The 21,791-nt window shown below is 39.4% G+C and overlaps 2 protein-coding genes across 2 annotated transcripts; both read right to left on the bottom strand.

Annotated features, from left to right (window-relative positions):
- Positions 1 to 2,035: 2,035 nt before the first annotated feature.
- Positions 2,036 to 3,148, bottom strand: LOC121811077 (LOB domain-containing protein 1-like). The gene is made up of 2 exons (XM_042211856.1): positions 2,844 to 3,148; positions 2,036 to 2,593 (listed from the first exon to the last, which is right to left on the bottom strand). The coding sequence occupies exons 1-2, from the start codon at positions 3,063 to 3,065 to the stop codon at positions 2,282 to 2,284; spliced, it is 534 nt and encodes a 177-aa protein (XP_042067790.1). The 5' UTR covers positions 3,066 to 3,148; the 3' UTR covers positions 2,036 to 2,281.
- A 14,528-nt stretch (positions 3,149 to 17,676) lies between these two features.
- On the bottom strand, positions 17,677 to 20,234 carry LOC121742569 (tetraspanin-3-like). Its single transcript, XM_042135745.1, has 2 exons — positions 19,592 to 20,234; positions 17,677 to 18,302 (listed from the first exon to the last, which is right to left on the bottom strand). The coding sequence occupies exons 1-2, from the start codon at positions 20,105 to 20,107 to the stop codon at positions 17,955 to 17,957; spliced, it is 864 nt and encodes a 287-aa protein (XP_041991679.1). The 5' UTR covers positions 20,108 to 20,234; the 3' UTR covers positions 17,677 to 17,954.
- Positions 20,235 to 21,791: the final 1,557 nt, after the last annotated feature.

The raw sequence follows: 21,791 nt of genomic DNA on the forward strand, positions 1-21,791 counted from the left end.
AGTCATGGACCAACAATCATAGTTTCTATAAACTGCAGGTGAAACATAACATCACCAAAGTGGGATTAAAGCTTAATGAACATAGACTGAACAGAACAGACCATCCATGTTAACTGACATAATAATACTCATATTTCATTGTACATCTTTAATCATGAACCCTTGCCCAATCCACAACTAGGGCTATTATAGTTCATCAAAACCTGCTATCTAACTAATTTATACTTTTATCACATTGCAGTGATTGCACACTGTTAATTAATCTCAATTAACATGGCATTTGGCCGACGACATTTTCCAAGTGTTGGTCAGATGCACTAACTAAAATTTGAAATTATTTTTGAAAGTAATGCTTAGACACTAGGACCTTGATTCGATTCTTATTTTGCATGTAAACTATTTTTTTTGTCTCCGAACATATGTACTTTCAGTTATTCTAAATTTTTATACGATTATCAATTTTCGTTGAATTCTTGTCATCGCGGCATATTAATGTCATTGTGGCTAGTTGATTTCAAATAAGTGTTCAACTCTGTCATTTAGTATATCCTGTTGGCAATTGAAACATAAAAATAAATATAATAATATCTCACACCGCTGTACACAAAGAGCTTAATTCACTATATAAGTCTCATGAACCTCTCCTCCTATCACCAATTGGTTTTAGAATGTAACTCATTGATTTCTATCATGGTATCAGAGCGGGTCGCCGAATGTGGGTCATATTTAACTGACCCAGCAGTATATTTGGACTGAAACTGAAAAAAATGACTGACCTAGCAGTATAACTGGGCTGAAAATTTGGGTCAGTGGTCCAACCGATCGAAAAAAAGATTGGCCGATTGTCCAATCGATCATAAAAAAGTCCAACCCAAGATTCACAAACATAAAAATGAATATAATAATATCCCACAAGATTCACCTTGAAGGCCCCTCCAAGATAAAAAGATTGGGCCGATTGTGGGTTAGTATATCTGGGCTGAAACGGAAAAAAATGACTGAGCAGTATAAAAAAAAGTCCGACCCCTCTAACTTGGGAGTTTTTAACTACTGTTTTTAATCTAGGCAGAATTAAATTAACTAGCTTGATCAATGGAAATTTAACTACTGGGTCAAGTGAATTGCAGGTAACAGCGAAAAAGTAAATGCGAGGATGTAAACGAAAATAACTTCGATTAAACTAGAAAAACTGATTACAGCCTGAAATTAAACTATGCTAACACTTCGGAAACTAAAAAGCGGTAAAAACTGAGAAGAATCTCAGCGGGAAACTTAAGTTACGCTAACAGAAATGAGTATTCTGCAGCGCTCCCTTTGGTCGCTCTTTTAACTAAGCTATCTAAACTAAGTTAGAGAAATGAACTAAACTAAGCTAGAGAGCTGAAATACTAGATAACTAAGTTACGCTAACAGAAATGAGTATTCTGCAGCGCTCCCTTTGGTCGCTCTTTTAACTAAGCTATCTAAACTAAGTTAGAGAAATGAACTAAACTAAGCTAGAGAGCTGAAATACTAGATAACTAAGCTAAGCGAAAATCCAACCCCTCTAAGATTCACCTTGAAGGGTTTAAGAGAGGGTGTTGGCAATTGAAACAAGCGAAGAAAGGGCAACCTCGGAGAGAAACTCATAAACCCAATCCCAAACGAGAGAGTAAAACTAGTTTGTACGTCTCTCTTTCAAAACCATAAATTCTCGCAGTTGTGAAAAAAACATGTACCTTACATCAAACATCATCCTGCCCTGCCCAATTTACTCTGTTTTTCTGTAGTTCTAACATTCCACACTCACAGTAATACGTCAACCATTAGACTATTGAAACAGTAACAATTACCTAATCTATAACGAAATTACTACACATGCAAAATATTATTGTATAACTCACTCATGAAAGGTATTTCAGTTGAAAAATAGATCAATGTTTGAGACTGGTTGTAAAGAAAACAAAAGCATTAGGTAACCAGAAAGTTGGGTCAAGTTGACAATGGAAATTAAGACAGTGACATCTCTCCTCTTTTTTATGATAAGATAACACGGTAGGAAGAAGACCAGTCAATCTCAATCTCATTTTTTTGCTTTAATACAATCATGACAAACATAAATACTCACTTAATTAATCACCTATGTTACAAGATTAATTATTTGTCCCGGAACAGACTATTACTAGGTCACATTTCTCGTGCCGCCAAATACAAGAATCCTAGGTAGTACTATAACTTAGCAGCTAGTGGCGAAGCCAGAATTTTTGATTGGCGATAAGTTTTAATTAGATGAGATGCAAATTTATGTCCAGAGGGGCTCCAAGAGGAGCCCCAGATTGTTGGTGTCTTCGACGAAGAAGGATGTTTTGGTGTGGTCGACGGCGTTTGTGGATTGTGCCATCTCCATATAGATTAGGGCCATTAGATTGGAGTGTTGAGATTGCATGTTGAGAATGTCAGCGTGTGCGATGGCTAGCTGCTCCTGAAGATCGGTCACTTGCTTCTGTAGCTGGCATATCGCCCCTGTGCACCCATACACTGGGTCCCTCAGCCTCGCCTTCGCCTCATACACCATGCTGCTCACCGCGTCCTCTCTCTGCTCCTCCGGGAGTTCCTGATAAATATATCATTCAAATTCTATTACACATTCTCGTGTCTAAACTAAGGTAATAGACATTTAAATCATGAAATTTAGTTAAATTCTGATGATCTGATCCATTTCAGAAATTTTTAAAATAAAATATTAAATCACGCTTCATTTTTGCTGCTGCTGTCTATAATGTGAAAATAAAATCCACGCGGCAAATAAAGTATAAAGGACTTTGATCGAACACCATGAGAGCGCGAAGGTTTGTTAATTAAACCTGCAAGAACTTAATTATGTTGCTGGCGCCGAACACGCGATGAGCGGTGGTGAATTTGAGGGGATCGTGTGGGGGGAAATAAGGCGCTAGAACACATTTATCGACGCAGCGGCGGCGCAGGATTTTGCAGGCGGCGCAAGGGCTGATGACGACGGATTGAGGCTGAGGCTGAAAAGAGGAAGAGGAGGAAGAGGATGTGTTGATGGTGTCGCTGCCCTCCATGTCTGAGGCTCTCAAAATATTACAGGGGAATTGAATGGTTGTGAAAGCAGAGTATTGGATATATATAGAGAGGCGGAGGAAGAGTTGCTTTCGTTGAAAAAGTGTGGTTTGTTTACATACACCTATTGGTCCTACTCATTAGTACTAAGTGGCGGACACACTAAGGAGGGGTGAGTGGGGAGGGGCTTAAGTCCTTCCCAAAAGTTTTTATTTTTTATGTTTTTCTTCTTCTAAAATTTTTTAAAAAATTCAAAACTTATCAATATCTCTTCCTAATATTTTACCACGGAAGGGTAAATTGTCGAATGTTAATGAATAAAAGGGGCTGAAAAAATTGGAAAATCGAAAATTGCAAAAGATAAAAATGGTTGTCGTAACTTTCCTGAAGAAGATGACTAAAAAGTTAAGTAAGAATATAATATTAATATTATTATAAATAGTTGTAGGCCCATAAAGGCTTTGTATTTAACTTCTATAAAATACTCCTTTAAAATATGACCTGTATCAACACTTTAAAGTTAAAGAGTATATTTAAAATTTATACAACTATGTACTAATTTTTTGTTAATGTGACAATATTTTTTGTTAGAAATACTACTAGTATTTTAATTTATTAGTTTAAGAAATTGGAAACGAAACGTGCTTAAAAAAACCATTTCTTCATTATTTTAACACTAACAAATTTTTGACGGTTAACTTTAATTATCTTTCAACTCTATTATATAAAAAATGGTTTTAACAATTCTTTTTATTTATTTTAATATAAAAAATTCATAATAAAAATTAGAGTTCGTCGTTTAAATTTATACTCATCATCACATTCTAATTGACACATTATTAAATGGTAACATCATTATTTCTATATTATTTTTTCTCTACTTAAGAGCATCTGCAGTGGTTGAAGGACAGTGTCCGTCCGTCCGTGCCAGCGGCACAAGCACCCGCTGTCCGCCGCTGCGCTCTCGCCGCTGGCGCGGCGCTTTTCAATGCATCGAGCACGTCCGTGCCAGCGAGTAACTGACGTGGCGCGTTCTGATTGACCAACGGCATTACCGTCGGAAATTCAATTTTTTTAAAAAATCAAAAATAATACCAAAAATTAAAAAAAATTCCCAAAAATATGGCTGTTTTTACCGTTTTCTGGATTTTTTTATTTTTTAATTTTTTTATTCCCAAAATCATCTATAAATATACACATTTATCATCCATTTTTCTCATCAAATCATCTCCCATGCATCTCTCATTCATATTTTTTCATAAAACTTATCTACATCTTCCTCTCTCACTCAAACCCTCTCAAATGGATTTCACCAATCTCATTGCGGAAGCGGAGTGCGAAGAACAAGAATACTATGAACAATATCGTGCCGCCTATGAAGCCTATGTCACCGCGAATACCCCCGCCCCTCTTCCTCGACCAACTAGATCAACTCGCCGCTACATCCATCGTGACCGGGAGGGAGCCAACGAAAGGCTCATTGCCGACTATTTTTTCGACCAGCCGCAGTTTCCGGAAGATTACTTTCGGCGCCGTTTTCGCATGTCAAAACGCTTGTTTATGCGTATTGTCAACACATTATCCGCCCGTGTTGAATACTTTCAAACAAGTACAGACGCAACCGGTCGTAAAGTCTCTCAGCGTTGTAGAAGTGTACGTGTGCCATCCGACAACTTGCTACTGAGCAAACGACTGACCTCTTCGACGAGTATTTGCATGTCGGTGAGTCAAATATTTTGAGACGACGTCCGTTCAGCTTTCGGTGAGGAATTCCTTCGGGCACCCACCACCGATGATTGTCAATGGTTGCTTCGTCTTCACTAAACAGTCCATGGTTTTCCCGTTATGCTTGGCAGCATTGACTGCATGCATTGGAGGTGAAAGAATTGCCCGACTGCTTGGAGGGGGCAACACTTAAGCGGCCACAAAGGTGGCGGCCCAACACTTATCCTTGAAGCGGTCGCCGACTACAGCCTATGGATTTGGCATGCATATTTTGGTATTGCCAGATCCAACAACGACTTGAACGTGCTTTATTCTTCACCATTGTTCAATGATGTTTTGAATGGTGTAGCACCGGCGATCGACTTCACCGTCAACGGAAATGCATACCACATGGGTTACTACCTCGCCGATGGTATTTACCCAAGGTGGCCGACTTTCGTGAAGACACTCAGCAACCCACAAGACCCGAGACGGGTTCTTTTTGCGCAGCATCAAGAGTCCGCTCGGAAAGACGTCGAAAGAGCTTTTGGGGTCCTTCAAGCCCGATTTAACATTGTGAAGGCCTTGTCTCGGCTTTGGTACGTGAAAAATATCGCCGACATCATGTACACGTGTATTATCTTGCACAACATGATAATAGCTGACGAAGGACCGATGGCAGCTAGCTTTTACGATGAGGATGAATCTAGAAGCTCAACCGCGAGGTCTCCCCCACGCCGAGGTGTGCATACGACGGTGGGCGAGAGGATCGAAACAAGGAACACAATGCGCGATACCCGAGCCCACATTGAGCTACAAGAAGACCTAATAAAACACATTTTTGCGAAATTCGGCCACGAATAGTGAGTTTTTTTAATTTTATGAATTTAATTATGTAATTTTAAATTTTTAGGATTTTAATTATGCACTTTTTAATTTATAGGATTTTAATTATGTAATTTTTTATTTTTTTTAATTTGTAATAGTATTCCGGATATTTTTAATGCATTTTAATTTTGTAGAATGTTTTTATTTAAATTGAATAATAGAATGGTGGGACCTTTGAGCTTGTCCTTGCAGAAGAGCACGAATGTGGGTGTTGTGCTCTTGCCTAAGGATATGGAGTAAAAGTGGGTCCGGGTCCACATCCATGCTCGTTGGCAAGAGCACGGATGGAGATACTCTAATTCATATAGTATATAAAATCTTGTACCACATAAAAATATTCCACTTAAGATAGGATGGAAAGAGTATAAAATTAGTGATTTATTAAAATTGATGTTTGCCTATTTGATTTTTATCTTGTAGGTTCAATGCAACTATTATTTAGATAAAATACTCACGCCGCTCGAGAAATATATCACATTTTGTCTTTTTAATACGTCCGCAACTTAAAGCCTGATTCACTTTTTTGGATAAGTGAACCTATTACTTTTCTAAATCACTAGATTCATATTTCATTATAAACTTAATATATAAAAGTATGACACATACTACATTTATTTTTTCCACTTACGGGGCGAGACTTAAAATCTAAATAAATGAAGTTTACTGTGGAGCCCCTGCCAAAATAAATTTCTGCGTCCGCCACTGTTAGTACTTACTAGCAGTGGAGTACCTTATAAAGTATTTAATGTCATGTTTCATTTTTATTAGCTTCGGTCATTTATATTTTTTGTTTATTAAGTTATACTATTTGTTCATTTTAGTCCATCTATAAAAATCAAAGTCTTTCATTTTATTCTATGTTTCTCTTTTTAATAAGGTGAAACTCAATCTTATTAATGTTCTAATTATTTTTAAAAACTTATAAAGTATTTTGAATTTAAATCTGTGTAGTCTATCCAAATCAAGATTGCTGGTAATAAGTTAAGCAAATGTGTTTTGTGTTGGCTATCTTGAATTGTATGAAAGCGTTTCAATTTTTTTCTTAATCAGTCTTTTATTGGTTAAAGATGTGTGAAAATAATTATAAAGATTAGAGTTGGAATTATTTTTTAAAACTTATAAAGTATTTTGCATTTAAATCTGTTTAGTCTATCCAAATCAAGATTATTGGTAATAAGTTAAGCAAATGTGTTTTGTGATGGCTATCTTGAATTGTATGAAAGCGTTTCAATTTTTTTCTTAATCATTGGATAAAGATGTGTGAAAATAATTATAAATATTAGAGTTGGAATTATTTTTTAAAACTTATAAAGTATTTTGCATTTAAATCTGTGTAGTATATCCAAATCAAGATTATTGGTAATAAGTTAAGCAAATGTGTTTTGTGTTGGCTATCTTGAATTGTATGAAAGCGTTTCAATTTTTTTCTTAATCATTCTTTTATTGGATAAAGATGTGTGAAAATAATTATAAAGATTAGAGTTGGAATGATAAGACGACAACGGAATAAAGTATAAGAGCACCCACGACCGTGCTCTTGCCAGCGAGCACGGTTATGGGCCCGACCCCACTTTTTCTGTCTGCTCTCTGGCAAGAGCACAACACCCACAGCTGTGCTCTTCCGCAAGAACGAGCACAATTCAATTTAAAATTCAATTTAACAAAAACATTTCCATAATATTAAAATTCATTAAAAAACCACAATAAATATTACAAATTACAAATAAAATAAAAAAGACATAATTAAAATCCTAAAAATTAAAAATTACATAATTAAACTCCTAAAAATTAAAAATTACATAATTAAAAGCTAAAAATACCTCGTAGACGACTACTCATCCGGCGGCACTACCCCCAATTGTCTTTGGAGGCCCAATATCATGGCCTCATGCGATCGAAGTTGCGAGGGGATCATAGTGGACCTATCGGCCATATTGAGTTGGGCCAAAAGCTGCCACAACGAGTTGGTGGGGGTGGAGGTGGCGCATATGGAACGGGAACGGGGAGCGGGAACTGGAGCATCGTCGGTTGCAACTGCGGCTCGACGGTGGTTGGCTGCCGCCTTCTTCCTTCCTTGCGGTCGGCGTTGGGAACCGCTCGGGCCGGCGTCGGGGCTACCCAAGTTAGCTCCGGCGAGTTGGCTAGCCACTTCTTCGGAGCCGGCGTCGGATAGGGATACCGATCTTGACCGTTTGGAGGAACCGCTGGAGGAGGATGTTATGCCTCCCATATACTTCGGGTGCGTCCGCGTCTCCTGCCAAACGTTGAGGTACTTGAACGGCTTGTAGTTCATGGATTGGTAGGTGCTCATCGTGGCAGTGATGATGTCGACCTCGCTCCGGCCGCTCCCCGCATTCTGCTCTTCCTGGAGGAAATAGCCATTGAACTTGCCAATTTCTTCGTTGGCTCGGAAGATGGCGTTGCGCACCATACTCTCGTTGCACTCTACTGTTCCCGGCGGCCGGTTTTCATTGTACCGGCGAGCGATGCGCAACCAAAAGTGATCGTCGGATTGGTTCGTGCCAACCACCGGATCTTCGGAGATTTCCAAGTACGTCGTGAAAAATTTATCCATCTCCGCCGAAGTGTTCGGTGTGCGGACACCGCGAGTAGGAGGAGCCTGAGTTTGGGAGGGGGCGATCGGCCTAGGCTCCGGTGTCCACCGTATCGCCCTTCGGGGGCACCTTGGTCGTCGATTGAGTATGGCCGGTAGCCACCCGGAACGCCCGAACTTTGGGTTTGAGGAGGGGCTGAATATTCCGTTTCCGGACTAGGAAACAATTGTGAACCGAACCATTCAGGGTTCCAACCGTGGGAGGGAGGGGGGGTCATCGCCTTGGCCGGACATTGTTATGTTGTAGGAGTGGAAGAAAGATTGAGAATGGATATGAGAGAATGAAGATGAGAATGGATATGGGAGAATGAAGATGAGAATTGTATAGTTTGGTGTGAATTTTTGGGTGTGAAAGTGGGGTATTTATAGATGAAAATGTGTATTTTTGGGGGGGAAAAAATAAAAAAAAATTAAAAGTGGAAAAACGGTAAAAAACTGATATTTTTTTTGGGAATTGAAAAAAATATTTTTTTTTATTTTTAATCGGTTTTTTAATTAAAAACCGATTTTTAATAATAAAAAATATTCAAAGGTAACGGCTATGCCGTTACCCAATCGCTGCTAGCCACGTCGCCTGCTCGCTGGCACGGACGTGCTCGATGCAGCTAGCAGCGCCGTGCCAGCGGCGCGAGCGCAGCAGCGGCGGAGCTTGTCCGTTCCAGCGACACGAACGGACGCCGTCCATCCACCGTTGTACATGCTCTAAGTGCAGTGATCAATAGTACTCGTATTAAATCCTTCAGTTGCAATTCCACGCACATAAAAGGGCCCTTGAATCTCATAATTTCTACGTTGATTATCTATCGGGGCTCCAATTTTCCTCCAAAACAATAAGATATGTAGTTTAATGTTTGCTTCCCCTTCCTTTTTCATTTTTAGAAAAAATGCTGGCATATATAACCCTTTTCAATGAAAATCATGTTATTAGTTGTATTTGATTTCTAAATATTCATCTCCCGTATGTCAGTGTGTGCATTTTTCACATGAAAGAAAGACCAAAGAGAAACTACTTTTGTTTTGTGTGAAGGGAGACTCTTTACATGCAAGTATAGCTCCAAATTCCAAACATTTTGGATTTATGCGCACTGGAAGTCCCGACTCTTATCGCAAAAATTCAAGGCTGCGCACGGATTTATTCTTCTTTCAGATGAAACTTCAATTATTTGGATTTCATCACTTCATTTTATCCAGTTGTAAAATTAAAATTGGTTACTCTGTCACTGACTCCTACATATAGTACTACTATTATTCATTGTAATTCGATTATATACATAAATATATATTGATTCAAAAAACAACTCTTATTGTTCGAACATGAGAATACTATACGTATATAAAATACACTATATTCGTCATTAATTAACTATATTAAAAAATACCTCCGGGATTTGAATCGAAGATCTATATTCAAGAAGATGTATCTATATAGTATAATGTATGAGATTTTAATAATTGAATAACTAAAAATGATAATAATGTTCATTTATTTATTGAACATGATATGCCATACTTTTGAGTAACTATGTACTAAAACATTATAATCATGATATGCCAAATTCGTCGCCTAGGATTTATTCAGTGTAACTTTATGTGAGTTAGTGAATTTTAATATCAAATAGCATTTGAATCTGTTCTTATTATAGATGTTGTTGATGTTCCAATAATTATCAACGTTGTTTTTTAGCCCACGCAAACTGTATCTATGCATCTGTCTCCAACACACTCACATAAAATAAATTACTTTTCCTCTACTTACAAGATCAAATGAAACTATATATTGTTCAATTTTGCATTATGATTAATTAAAAATGAGAAAATTTGAATTGTGAGACATGAATGTAAACCAAATCAAAGATCAAACTCAGAATGCAGAATTTTCTTACCTTGTAACTACCATTTCACTACGTGTCATATCACTCTAGCGTGGAACATGGTGCAAGATATAATTCGATCAGCTCGTTTGGCACGTTTTTTGGGATCACTTTTTTTTTTTATTAAATGTAAATCTTTTAGTAGTAGTATGATGATTGATTATATCTTTAACTACAACTAAATCCATACTTTAAAACTTTTTAAATTTGCTTTTAACTTCGCTACCTATTATACAGAAGAACCGATAAAGAAAATCCGGAATGCAGCTCTATCTTCTACTAAAAGGCTACAATCAATTAATAAAAAAAATAAACTAATAAGGTAATCTAAACACAATCGTTTTGATAAGCTGGAACTAAGACTAATATGAATGCGTGTTGGATTATATCTTTTGGAATACTATACATGAAAAAAGAAATCAATTATAGCAGTATTAACTTGAATCTTATATGGAGTACTATTAAGTTTCTACGACCACGATAATTTTTTTCTCGAGTATTGTACACTCAGATTCAAATGAATGATGCAAAATTTCAAATTTATCGATTTTTCTACCTTTCCGAGTTGGAAAGAATGTATAATTCCAAATGTGTCACTTGTTTACCTGAGTTGTCAGAGAAAATTTAGCAACAAAAATTGTAAATATTGGACATGGACTAATTTATCGTGGAATTAATTTGACAAATTGACTTGTGTCTTGACGGTTAAGAAATTGCCTACTCCAAATTTTCTGGAATATCGTTTTCAATTTCAACTATAATTATATCTGTATACCTAGAAAATTTTAATCAATAATACACGCAAATATTAAGATCATGATATACAGTTTTAAATTTTTACTGTACAAAATTTTTATCGAATTTAAAACAAAAAGTTTAATGTGTCTAGTTTGTTAATTGAAATTTTAAATACTCCTACTATACTACTAGTATATCATAAAATTCATTCTCCCCTGTATCGAAACAAATCATCAGTGAATAGGAAATTTATCTTCAAAAAAATTATTTGGAACATAAAATCGAAGTTTTTGAACAATCAGCCATATAAATTGAGCAATAGCATTGTCCAAAATTGCAAAATATTTACTATCGTGTGGACTACATGTGGAAATCTCGTATCAAGATTTTAATACCAACTGATACATGGAAAACATCTACTCTGGTGATTAGAATTTATATAATACTACTACCAAAAAAGAACGTTGATAAAAATTACAATAATACAATTGATCAAAATTCAACTGCAAAATACATAAAAAAAATAGCCTTATTTATAGACTAACTAAACGGTTAGTCTGTAAACTGAAAAAATATTAAATAAAATTTCTCACAATTAAAACAACAAATTAATTAATACTACAAATTAAATAACTCCTATATTATATATTATCAATCAGTTAACAACTAAAATTGAAAAAATCCCACTTTGAAAAATAAACGTGATACTACTAAAAATTTGTAGAAGAGGTCTGTCTGAAAAAATTCTCAGCAGTCCATAAGGCAAAGAGATGACATTTGCTAGGTTACCCAATTAATATAAGAAATTCCAAGTAATTTTTTGTTTCTAGAAAATGATGGTGTTAAGGTAAAGTATGCAATTGAAAAATAAAAGGTACGTGTCAACAACCGTAAAGGACTGGGAATAATTATGGCGCAATTAATTGGTCAAATTCTACCACTCTTCTCAATTAATAATACAGTATTTGACAGCTTAGATATCACTAACCCAATCTAGTTATATTCCGACATCTGATTTTTTTTCTCAAATATATCTCCTTACTCAATATATGAAAATTTCCAAAAATAAATAATATATTTGTAACAGAATATAACTTGATTGATAACTGATGACAAATATTTGATTGATCCAAACGAAAATATTGACATGGATATAGATTATTATTATTATTATTATTATTATTATTATTATTATTATTATTATTATTATTATTATTATTATTATTATTATTATATTTCTAGTAAGTCTAGTTCTGGTTGTCCTTGAGGGAGACTAATCAAAGTTAGTTAATGCTTCCGTTTGACTAGATTATAAGTTTAATGCAATATATTAAAGAAAAATCGCAATCGCAATGGTTAAATCATATAATTTACGCCTATATCCACAGTCCACAGTCCACAAATCAAATGATTTAACTTTTTTGTAGTATGTAAATAAATAAATACCTTATTCTCAATAAATAACACTATATTGCATGACAATTTAATTAATTGGCCAAACATTCTTGACCAAATAACATTCGTTTTCATTGCCAGTGATATATACCTAAGTTTGTATACCTAATTAATGACATTCCACATACGAACACACACACACATATCATATCGTTCAAAATCGGAAGTGGACTCGACCCGAATTGTGAGCCTAATTAATGTGTTTTTACTCATTAATATAATACGAATTCTAGATCCGCCAAGAATGTACACGTGTAAATATTTTGCTAAGGTTTGACCTAAACAACTATATTCATGCATTAAAGAGATGGTTCACTACAAAAATTTTCACCATTCAATGATTGAAAATGGTTTTCACATTCTCGTGACAAGAAGAATTATCATTTAAAGTGGAGATTATTGAGTTTTACCATATATGATCTTCTTTGCATAGCAAACAAGTCTATGAAAAACATATCTTTTCAGTTTTTTTAATACAAAAGAGATATCCAGAGTTAAAAATTGGCGAGCAATAGCAGTATATCTTAATCCACCAGATCTTATAACCATAAAAAAATTATCATGTGGCGCTCCTTTTGACATGTGAGGTTTTGTTTTGTTAATCATTAAATTAAAAAAATAAATAATACAGTAAATGAAATTAAGAAACATGAAAGGATTGAACTGCCAAATCGATGTTTTTGGGTCAACGTAAGAATTTAGTTGTTCCCTTTACGTTTAAGAGGCCCACGCAGCCTAGAAATTAGTTTAGCCATCAGGACTAACTTTAAATGCATATTCTTCTTCAAGAAAGTAGTACTAGTGTTTAAATAAATTTATTGGTTGATTGATAGTATGATACTAACAAAGTCGCACTCAATACGGAAAAATTCCTACTCCCTCCGTCCGGCATTAGGAGTCTCGGTTGATCATTTTCATCCGTCTGGCATTAAGAGTCCTGGTTAGACATTTCCATAAAAAATGAAATAAAAATATTATAAAATAAAACACTAAAAAGCACAAGTAAAAACACATCCAAATAATAAAGTAAATAATAATGCAAATGGGTCACACATTCCATTATCACACACTCCAATTATTACACACTCAAACATTTCTTGAAACCCGCACCCAACTCAACCGGGACTCCTAATGCCGAACGGAGGGAGTAATAATTTTTGTTATGATTGGGAAATACGCGCTAAAGAATGAGGAATACAGCTAGTGATCTTATTAATTAAGAATAAATTAACTCAATCCCAAATGGGCTTACTAATTATATAACTCTAGTGTATGACGAAAAATGATTGACTACTGAACTTAATGTTGAGGGCGCGGGATACCACGTCCATCCTGAAGGTTACGAGTTCGATCCCTGGGAGGTCCAATATGGGATTAATTTTTCTTGGGGGTGACAATTGACTAGCCATGTACCAGTTCTGAGGGTGGCAAGTTGACTCGTCTGTACCCAACCTTGGGGTGACAGTTGACTAGCCATGCACCAGTTCTGGGGGTGGCAAGTTGACTCGTTTGTTCCCAAGGGGACAACGAAGCTCAAGCGCAGCTCGGTGGTAAGACGCTTCACCTCCGACCGTTAGGTCGGGGGTCCGAGTCATTTCGGTGGTAGATGGGGAACCATCGTTTATCCTCCTAAAAAAACTTAATGTTGATTTATTAATTGCAGGTACGCAAAATTGTTGGAAGAATATTGGTTCTGTTAAGATAAAATAGTACATTCATTAATATGATTAAAGGGACTAATGTAAATATCTGAATTAATTTCGCCTAATGATTTCTTTATTATAGATTTATAGGCAATAATGTTTATAAAGATTAGGCCCAATCTTTCAATTTTATTTAGGGCTCATCTTTGGAATTAAGAAGGCCCAACAGGGTGTCTGTCTTCAGACAAATTGTGAATCAAGATGCAAAACTTGAAGTTCACTAAAGTTTAAAATTTTCAAAGGCAAATTACCTATTCTAGTTCCAAATCAAGCATTTATTAAGATATAACTATTTAGGGCTATAAAAATTTTAGAAATTAAATTTGGTTAAATATCCCATTGCCTTCATGATTTTAATCAGATATACTACTAATTTTCTATTCTATTTTTAATCTTTTCTCAAATTTTCACATCTAAACCTAATTTAGTAGTACTAGTATGCAAATGACTTATTATCAATGAAAAGTCTAATATGGAAAAGAAAATACAGTATACTCTGATAAGAAAATGCGATATTACAGTAAAGAAAATAACTATGTATATAAACAAACGTATAGTTAAATTACAACATAATTAAATACAAGTGTTCATATGTCACACTAACCTCTTAAGATAGCTAAAGCTAAAACTCAGGGGTGTTCGGTTTGCAAGATTGTATCCGAGATTAAATTTGTTGTGTGTTTGGTAATTAGTCATAGCTAATCCCTTATGACTAAAAAAATCTTACAACTCAATCATAGATTGTATCTTTATATTATTTTATCTTACAAACCGAACACCAACTTACAAAAGTTGATAAAAGTTGATACATAACCGATTTGGGGATTTTCGGATGAATGCCCATGATTTTTCGAACAAATTAAATTACACTATTTATCTCTTATTTTCCTAGTACTTAAGAGAAACATCAATTTGAAAAACTAAAAGTATGTGGTTGTACTACTTAATTGCAAAATTCGGTAAATTCAAAAACTTTTGGAAACGGGGTCAAAATAACAAAAGGAAAATAAGTTACTCATTTGTTATTAGACCAAGAGTATCCACCGGCGAAATAGCGACTATTCCTCACGCTGATTGATAGACATCTCGAAGGGTGGGACAACTAGCCCAAAAATAAAGCTGCTACTATTTGATTAAGGATGAATGAGTCCTATGACATTATTACAAAATCCATAGGTTAAGTTACTCATTTATTGAGTATCAAAAAAAATAAAAGTGAGCATCCATAATAGTGGACTAGTACGCGGACTAATGACCGGCAAGCCGCTAGTCCGTCGCGCTAGTCCACTACTGCGACCGGCTAGCGGGTGACGGACGAGAGCGACAAATGAGCTCTTGTCCGTCGGATAAGGCGCTAGTCCGCTGTTGTGGGTTCCCGATGGACGAGCGGACGGACTAGCAGTTTTTCGATTTTTTTTTTCAAAACTCTTTATATACGGCTCATTGAACTTTATTTTCATTTGCACCACTTGTATTAACGAGTTTCTCTCTCTCTACTCTCATTTCTATTCAAGATAAATGGAGCAGAACAAAGACTCTCCAGCCACGAGCGAATCGCAAACTTTGACGTTCTCCGTTGGAGGTTGGATGGGCGGGAACACCAAAGGGATGGTTGGACTGATGCCCCAAATGGCGGGGATGATGCCCGGGTACTACAATATGTACCATTGGGCCGGGATGGCAGGGATGATGCCCCAAATGGCGGGCATGAGTGCAGGGATGACGGGGGTGAGTGGAATGATGCCCAGAGGATGCCCCAAATGGCGGGCATGAGTGCAGGGACGAGCGAGATGATGGGAATGACGGGGTGAGCGGGATGACGGGGGTGATGCAGGGGGCAACCTGCCGCTGCGGGTGGTAGTAGGGTGGGGGTCTCCGAATTCCCCGGGGACAATGTCTATCGGCCCACTCTTGACTTTTTGACATGGGCTTCCCAGATCTGTACTCCATTGGAGTCTCAGTTCACTATTGATCAGAGTTTCTCACTGGAGGAGTTGGGTATATCTCCCATTGGGGTGCCTCACACTCAGAGTCCAACGGCGGGAGGACGTCGGGGCCATTCGAAGAAGAAGGGCAAGGACCGCGGCAAGGGCAAAGGGGTGGCAGGCGAGTCTTCGCAGGAGGAGGAGGAACCAAGGATCATTTGGACTGAGGAGCAGTGCGCCGCGCTGTCCAAGGCATAGATCAATGTTAGCGACGATTTCTTTGTGTCGAACAATCAGAGAATCGACAACATGTGGTCTCGCATCACCAAAGCCTACAAGGTTTTTTACCCCGGATGGGAAGACATATTTGTCTGAGGAGTGCCAGAAGCAATGGGACCGAATCAGGGCTGCGGTCTCCCGATTTGCCGGCATCTACAAAAACAACAGCCGCATGATGACCAGTGGCCAGACTATGGAGGATGTGAAGACGTTGTTGATGCAGCAGTTCCCCGAGAAAGGGAAGTACGCCAAGTTTAAATACTCGGACGCCTATTTGGTGCTGATGGATTCCGCCAAGTTTCGTGCGGGTGTTGACGCTGGCTGGCCGAAGCGGCAGAGGGTCAAAATCGTCGGCGAGTACAGCAGCAGCGCCGGTTCCCACGACCTCCCCGACGATGCTGCAGAGGCTCGGACCCCTCCCAAGTTTTCCCGTCGTCGCCCGATTGGGCATAAGACGGCACATTGGATGTCTAGGGGAGGCACCGACAGGTCCCAGGAGGTCCAATTAGCAGCTCCTAGTGTCCAGCCGAGTCCCGAGCTTGCCCACCTCGCACGCATGCAGCAGCAGCAGCAGAGCATGATAGACGTCATCGAAAAGTGGAGTACGACGACTGACCCATTACATAAGGCGATGCTCAAGGGGGTCATTGACAGTATGCGGCGCGATTTGGGGCTCCCACCCCTCGGCACAGGGGGAGCCTCTAGGACTCTGATGCCGCCGGGTCTGGCCAAGGCGGCGACGAGGAGTGAGAGGGGGGCAGCGGGTGTCGATGCATGGAGGATGGTTTTTTTCCGTGAACTACGTATTTTTTTTATTATGTATATTTTTTTAATTTATATGTCGAAATTTTAATTCCGTATTTGTGTGAATTTGTGAATTTGTGATTTTTTTATTGGGAAGTCCTAGTGCTAGTCCACTATTGTGCAGTGTGATGTCCTAATAATATGACGGTGCAGTGACTAGTCCTAATGACGTGGCATGAGATATTTTTGGCTAGCCCTAGTGTTAATCCACCCGGATATCCTAACTATTGTGGATGCCCTTGCTTATATATTGATTCACTAAACACACGGACTTGGAATCTGATGTCGGAAAATAGCAACGACTTACTATTCTAATTTGAATTCAACGGAGTCCAGAGCCTTTGTCCTAGCGGCAAGGAGCTTAGACATTATTGCATGAGGTGCCGAGTTCGAGCCCTCTTGACATCAGTTGTAATTTCCTCTTATCTATAGTATATGAGTTTATTTGTAATTTACTCCATTATATAGGAGTTAATTTTAAAAAAATATATTTTGAATTCAACGGATTTAGTTGAAATTGCCCCCACCCACATTCCCGATTCCTCGGATCCATGTCTGAAGCATTCTCCTGCACACGTAATCGCTTTCTCTCTCTGCAACAGAATTACCTAACTTAATTGCCAAAACAACACTAAAAATCAATAATAGTTGCGTAAACACGCCAACATTTATAATTTCTTGGAGTAGCAAAAACACCCCATATGTATTATACACTACTGCTCCATGTGCACACACTCTCTCTCTCGATCCCTATCCATGAAGACGCAAGAGTATGATAATAAAATATTACACAAGATATTTTCTTTCAAAACAAAACTAACCAAGCAACTTTCCCATCATCTACTAAATACTGAAATCCCACACTCTTTTAATTTCTTGAAAATCTCTGTTATTCACACTGCTTTTGTCCTCATAAGTGTATCCTGCTCGGCCGCGACTTCTCCATCCGGGTCTCCCCATAGGGCTCGTCGTTGTCGATCCGTTTGTTGTGCCTGAAGGCCGCACAGGCGACGCAGTACACTATGACGAGGATGATGAGCATGACGATGTTGATGACAGAGACCTTCCTCCAGCTCTTCTTCAAGCTTGCCAGCACACCAGCCTTGCAGGAGTCGCAGTCGTAGCAGAGCTGCTCTTGGTCGTTGTAGTTCCACTTCAAACAATCCGGATCAGTCCCCACGAGCCCTGCTCCAGGTGCCCAATACGTCTCGTTCATGTAGACGTAGCCGCAAGATGTGGGAGGCTTGCAACATCCAGACTACATAACAAGCCCATGCTTCACTATGAGATGTGTGTTACATCACAACATATATTTCATATTCCAATAGTAATATAGAAACATGAAATAAGCCAAAAAAGATTTGAAGAAGTGCTTTTCACCATCACTATAAAGTATTTTTGTTGCATACTTAATTTTCACCTTGATTCCTTTGCTCACCAAAATCAATATTTAGATAAAAGTATGCAACTAAAAGTTCCAAGAAAATTCCCAATAGTACTAGAAAAGTATGGCACACAATAAATACAAGCAAGCACGCAAAATTCCCTCCCCGTTTTTAGCACTCCACCAAATTCATTTCATACTATGGTTTAATAAGTATTTCTTAAAACTTTTCAAATCAGCTGCTAAAGGGTTTCCAACTACTCCATTTAAGAGGAATCATAACAATAATAATAGTATTGAATTTAAAAGGATGTACCTATAACTTTTCAATCACCATATCACCATACCAAATAATTAAAGGTCCCATCTTCATCTTATTACTCGGACCACGTGAAGAAGTATGGAGCACGTCATTGGCAGTTGCTCAATAGGTAAAAAATACCACTCCTCCTACCAATTTCGTGAAAACTTCCCTTCCATAAAGTTGTAGAAATCTTGGAAGTTTAGACAATGATAAAGAAACCTTTTTTGGCTTTTGAGATCTCAAAACGACACTAAATTGAAAAGAGAATCTCGAATCTGGTATACAAAAATTTTACTACAAAGGAATCAAGGTATATTTAATGTAGGGGAGCAAAGAAACCACACAAAGAATCTGATTGCATCGACATATATATAAATAACAATTCAAACGATTTGAATCAAAACATTTTTGAGATGGAAATCCAAATAGACCATCAATAGAAACAAACAATAAAACAAAAACCCAAAAGACTAATTTATTTATTCATGCGCCAAAAAATAAAATTGGTTAATTATCGATTCAAAAAAAATAATTGTTCTTGTCTTTTTACATCAAATATCTACTTTGTTGGAGAAAAAGTAGAACACGATGGTCTCAATTTCCATTATTAAACGACAAAAATGGGTGGTTAGGGTATCATAATCACTCTCTCTGACTAATTGACTCTGAACTGTTAAAAAAACCCTCTTTCTCTAATCACAAGAACTCAAACCACAAGCAATAATGATAATCGAACTCAAAGATCACACCTTGGAATCAATCAATGCAAATTCACAAATTAAAAACAAAGCCCTTTTGAAGAAACAAAAAACCCAGATCGAAAATGTAAAGAGACGAAAAATTGAAATTGGAATTAAACCTGAATAGGGCTGAGTTTTCTGGTGTAGAAGATGTCGGCGGTTTCAGGGACGCCGTTGAAGTTCCTGGCCATATTCCGGCAAACGTGGGAGTCTCTGATGCAGGAGCGGATGTTGGACCAGTAGGAGGGGCTGGTGACGCGGTCGGCGAGCCAGGTGCCGGAGTAGTCGTTGAGGGAGTACTCGAGGTAGGCGCGGTTGAGGACGGGCTGGCCGGAGCCCTTGTCGGTGACGGCGTAGGCGAAGACGATGAAGCCGATGAGGGCGGCGATGATGAGGAACATGGCCCAGAGGTAGAGGTACATGAGGAAGTTGTTGCGGTAGCAGGCGCCGGCGAAACCAGCGAGGGAGACGACCATGATTGCGACTCCGATGATGATGATGGGCCACTGGAGGAATTTCACGCAGTCGGTGTTGTTGGCGCGGGTGCTCAGCCAGATGCCGCCTCCCAGGATGGGGATGGACAGGAGGAAGGTCAGGAAGTTTAGGAAACCGATCAGGTGGTTGCTCGTTCTCATCGCGGCGGCGGCGGAGGAGGAGGAGGAGTTTCAAGTGTTGGAAGAGGGAAAGGGAGCTCTTTTGTTTTTGTGATTTGCTTTTCTTCTGTGATTGAGGTTTTGGTGGCAATTATTTTATTTAAGAAACTTAAGTGTGGATTTTCATTTATTTATTGTGATTTGTGGTCTACTAAGGGTGTCCACGCGTCCACTATGGAGTGGACGCGGCGGTTGGCGGGCGGATTATAGTGGATGGGGTATCCGCCCCGGGGGTGGACGCGGCGACGGGGGCGAAGGGCGGCGGACGAGGTGGGATAGCCGCGCCTCTAGGCGCGGAGCCTACAGTGGCGGACAACCGCCGCGGCTATGGACGTTGGGTTTTTTTTTTCCTTTCCTTTTTCCTCTATAAATACAACTCTTCCCCACTTATTTTTTACCATTTTCACAAAAATCATACACCCACTATCTACACAACCACTCTCTAAAAAATGCACCGAGGAGACGACGAATCACCCGACTCTCAGGAATCGGGATATGGCAGCAATCCATCAAACCAGTCGGCTAATCCTTCGCATCCAGCTGGATTTGGCGGATATGCAGGTCAGGGGTCGGGATTTGGCGGATATGTGACTCCGTCCCAGCCATGGAGTTGGAATCAATCTCCCCCACCGTGGGCTTCGAGTCCACCCCTTCCTCCATCTCAGTCGTGGAGGTCTTCTCCAACTCCGCCACCTTTACAGCGGAATCTGAGTCATTCCGCTTTTGGAGATTACAGACCCAACTTAGACGCGCTTAACCAGCCGCGACCGGGTTCGCCTTTCCAGGCCAGCCAATCTCTCTTCACCGAAGCAGATCACGACGCATTTGAAACGATGATGGGTCTGCTCAGTTCCGACATCCCAGATACGCCGGCAGCACGGGTGGAAACACCCGTTCCGACCCGAGCAGGTAGAGGCAGTAGACGTTCGGGTGGCTCAAGGGGCGGAGGCAGTAGGGGCGGAGGCGGCAGTCGTGGCACCGGGACCGGCATACCGAGTGGCCAGGGCGATGGCGATGGCACGAGCGGTGGCTCTGGTTCGGGGTCCAACCGCGGCAAGCCATACACCAAAGACGAGAGCGTTGTCGTGGCGAAGGCTTGGGATGCTGTCACTTCGGACCTCGTGGTGGGCACCGATCTAGCCGAGGGGAGCTTTTGGAGGCGCGTCATGATTGCGTACGAGGAGCTCAAACCTGAAGGCGCCGAACAGCTCCGGAAAAAGTGGGGTAGGATTCTCCGGGCGACCAAGCGGTTCGCGGCCATATACGAGAACAACCTTCGGCACGCTGAGAGTGGCCGCAGCGCTACAGATGTTAAGGTCCTGTCTGAGGGCCAATACCACACGAAGGGCAGGCCGAAGTTCAACTCGTGGGAGGAGTATCTTTTCCTCGCGGATTGCCCGAAATTCAGGTCGATCGTGGCGCTCGAGGTGGGAGCAGCGCCTGGGCCGAAGCGCACAAGGCACAACATTGCCGGCGACTACAGCAGTGGAAGCGGCTCGCACGAGTTCGAGCAGTCCGCCGAACAAGTCGAAGAGCCAGCCGCCACTCACACAAGGCGACGACGGCCTATGGGACAACAGGCCTCTATCCGCAGTGCCAGAGGGGGTAGAAGTGCCTCCCGCCTCTCGGGTGGCGCGTCCGAGGCGCGCTTCCCCCAGCCCGGCGG

The sequence above is a fragment of the Salvia splendens genome, chromosome 7 (assembly GCF_004379255.2).
Source record: "Salvia splendens isolate huo1 chromosome 7, SspV2, whole genome shotgun sequence".
Lineage (NCBI taxonomy): Eukaryota > Viridiplantae > Streptophyta > Magnoliopsida > Lamiales > Lamiaceae > Salvia > Salvia splendens.

What these genes read in the sequence shown, in the direction of transcription:
- LOC121742569 (XM_042135745.1), bottom strand. Translation starts at nt 20,107, where the DNA reads ATGAGAACGAGCAACCACCTGATCGGTTTCCTAAACTTCCTGACCTTC. An exon ending in GAAAACTCAGCCCTATTCAG is followed by an intron (nt 18,303 to 19,591) that starts GTTTAATTCCAA and finishes CTTGTTATGTAG; the next exon opens with TCTGGATGTTGCAAGCCTCC.
- LOC121811077 (XM_042211856.1), bottom strand. Translation starts at nt 3,065, where the DNA reads ATGGAGGGCAGCGACACCATCAACACATCCTCTTCCTCCTCTTCCTCT. An exon ending in ACATAATTAAGTTCTTGCAG is followed by an intron (nt 2,594 to 2,843) that starts GTTTAATTAACA and finishes TATATTTATCAG; the next exon opens with GAACTCCCGGAGGAGCAGAG.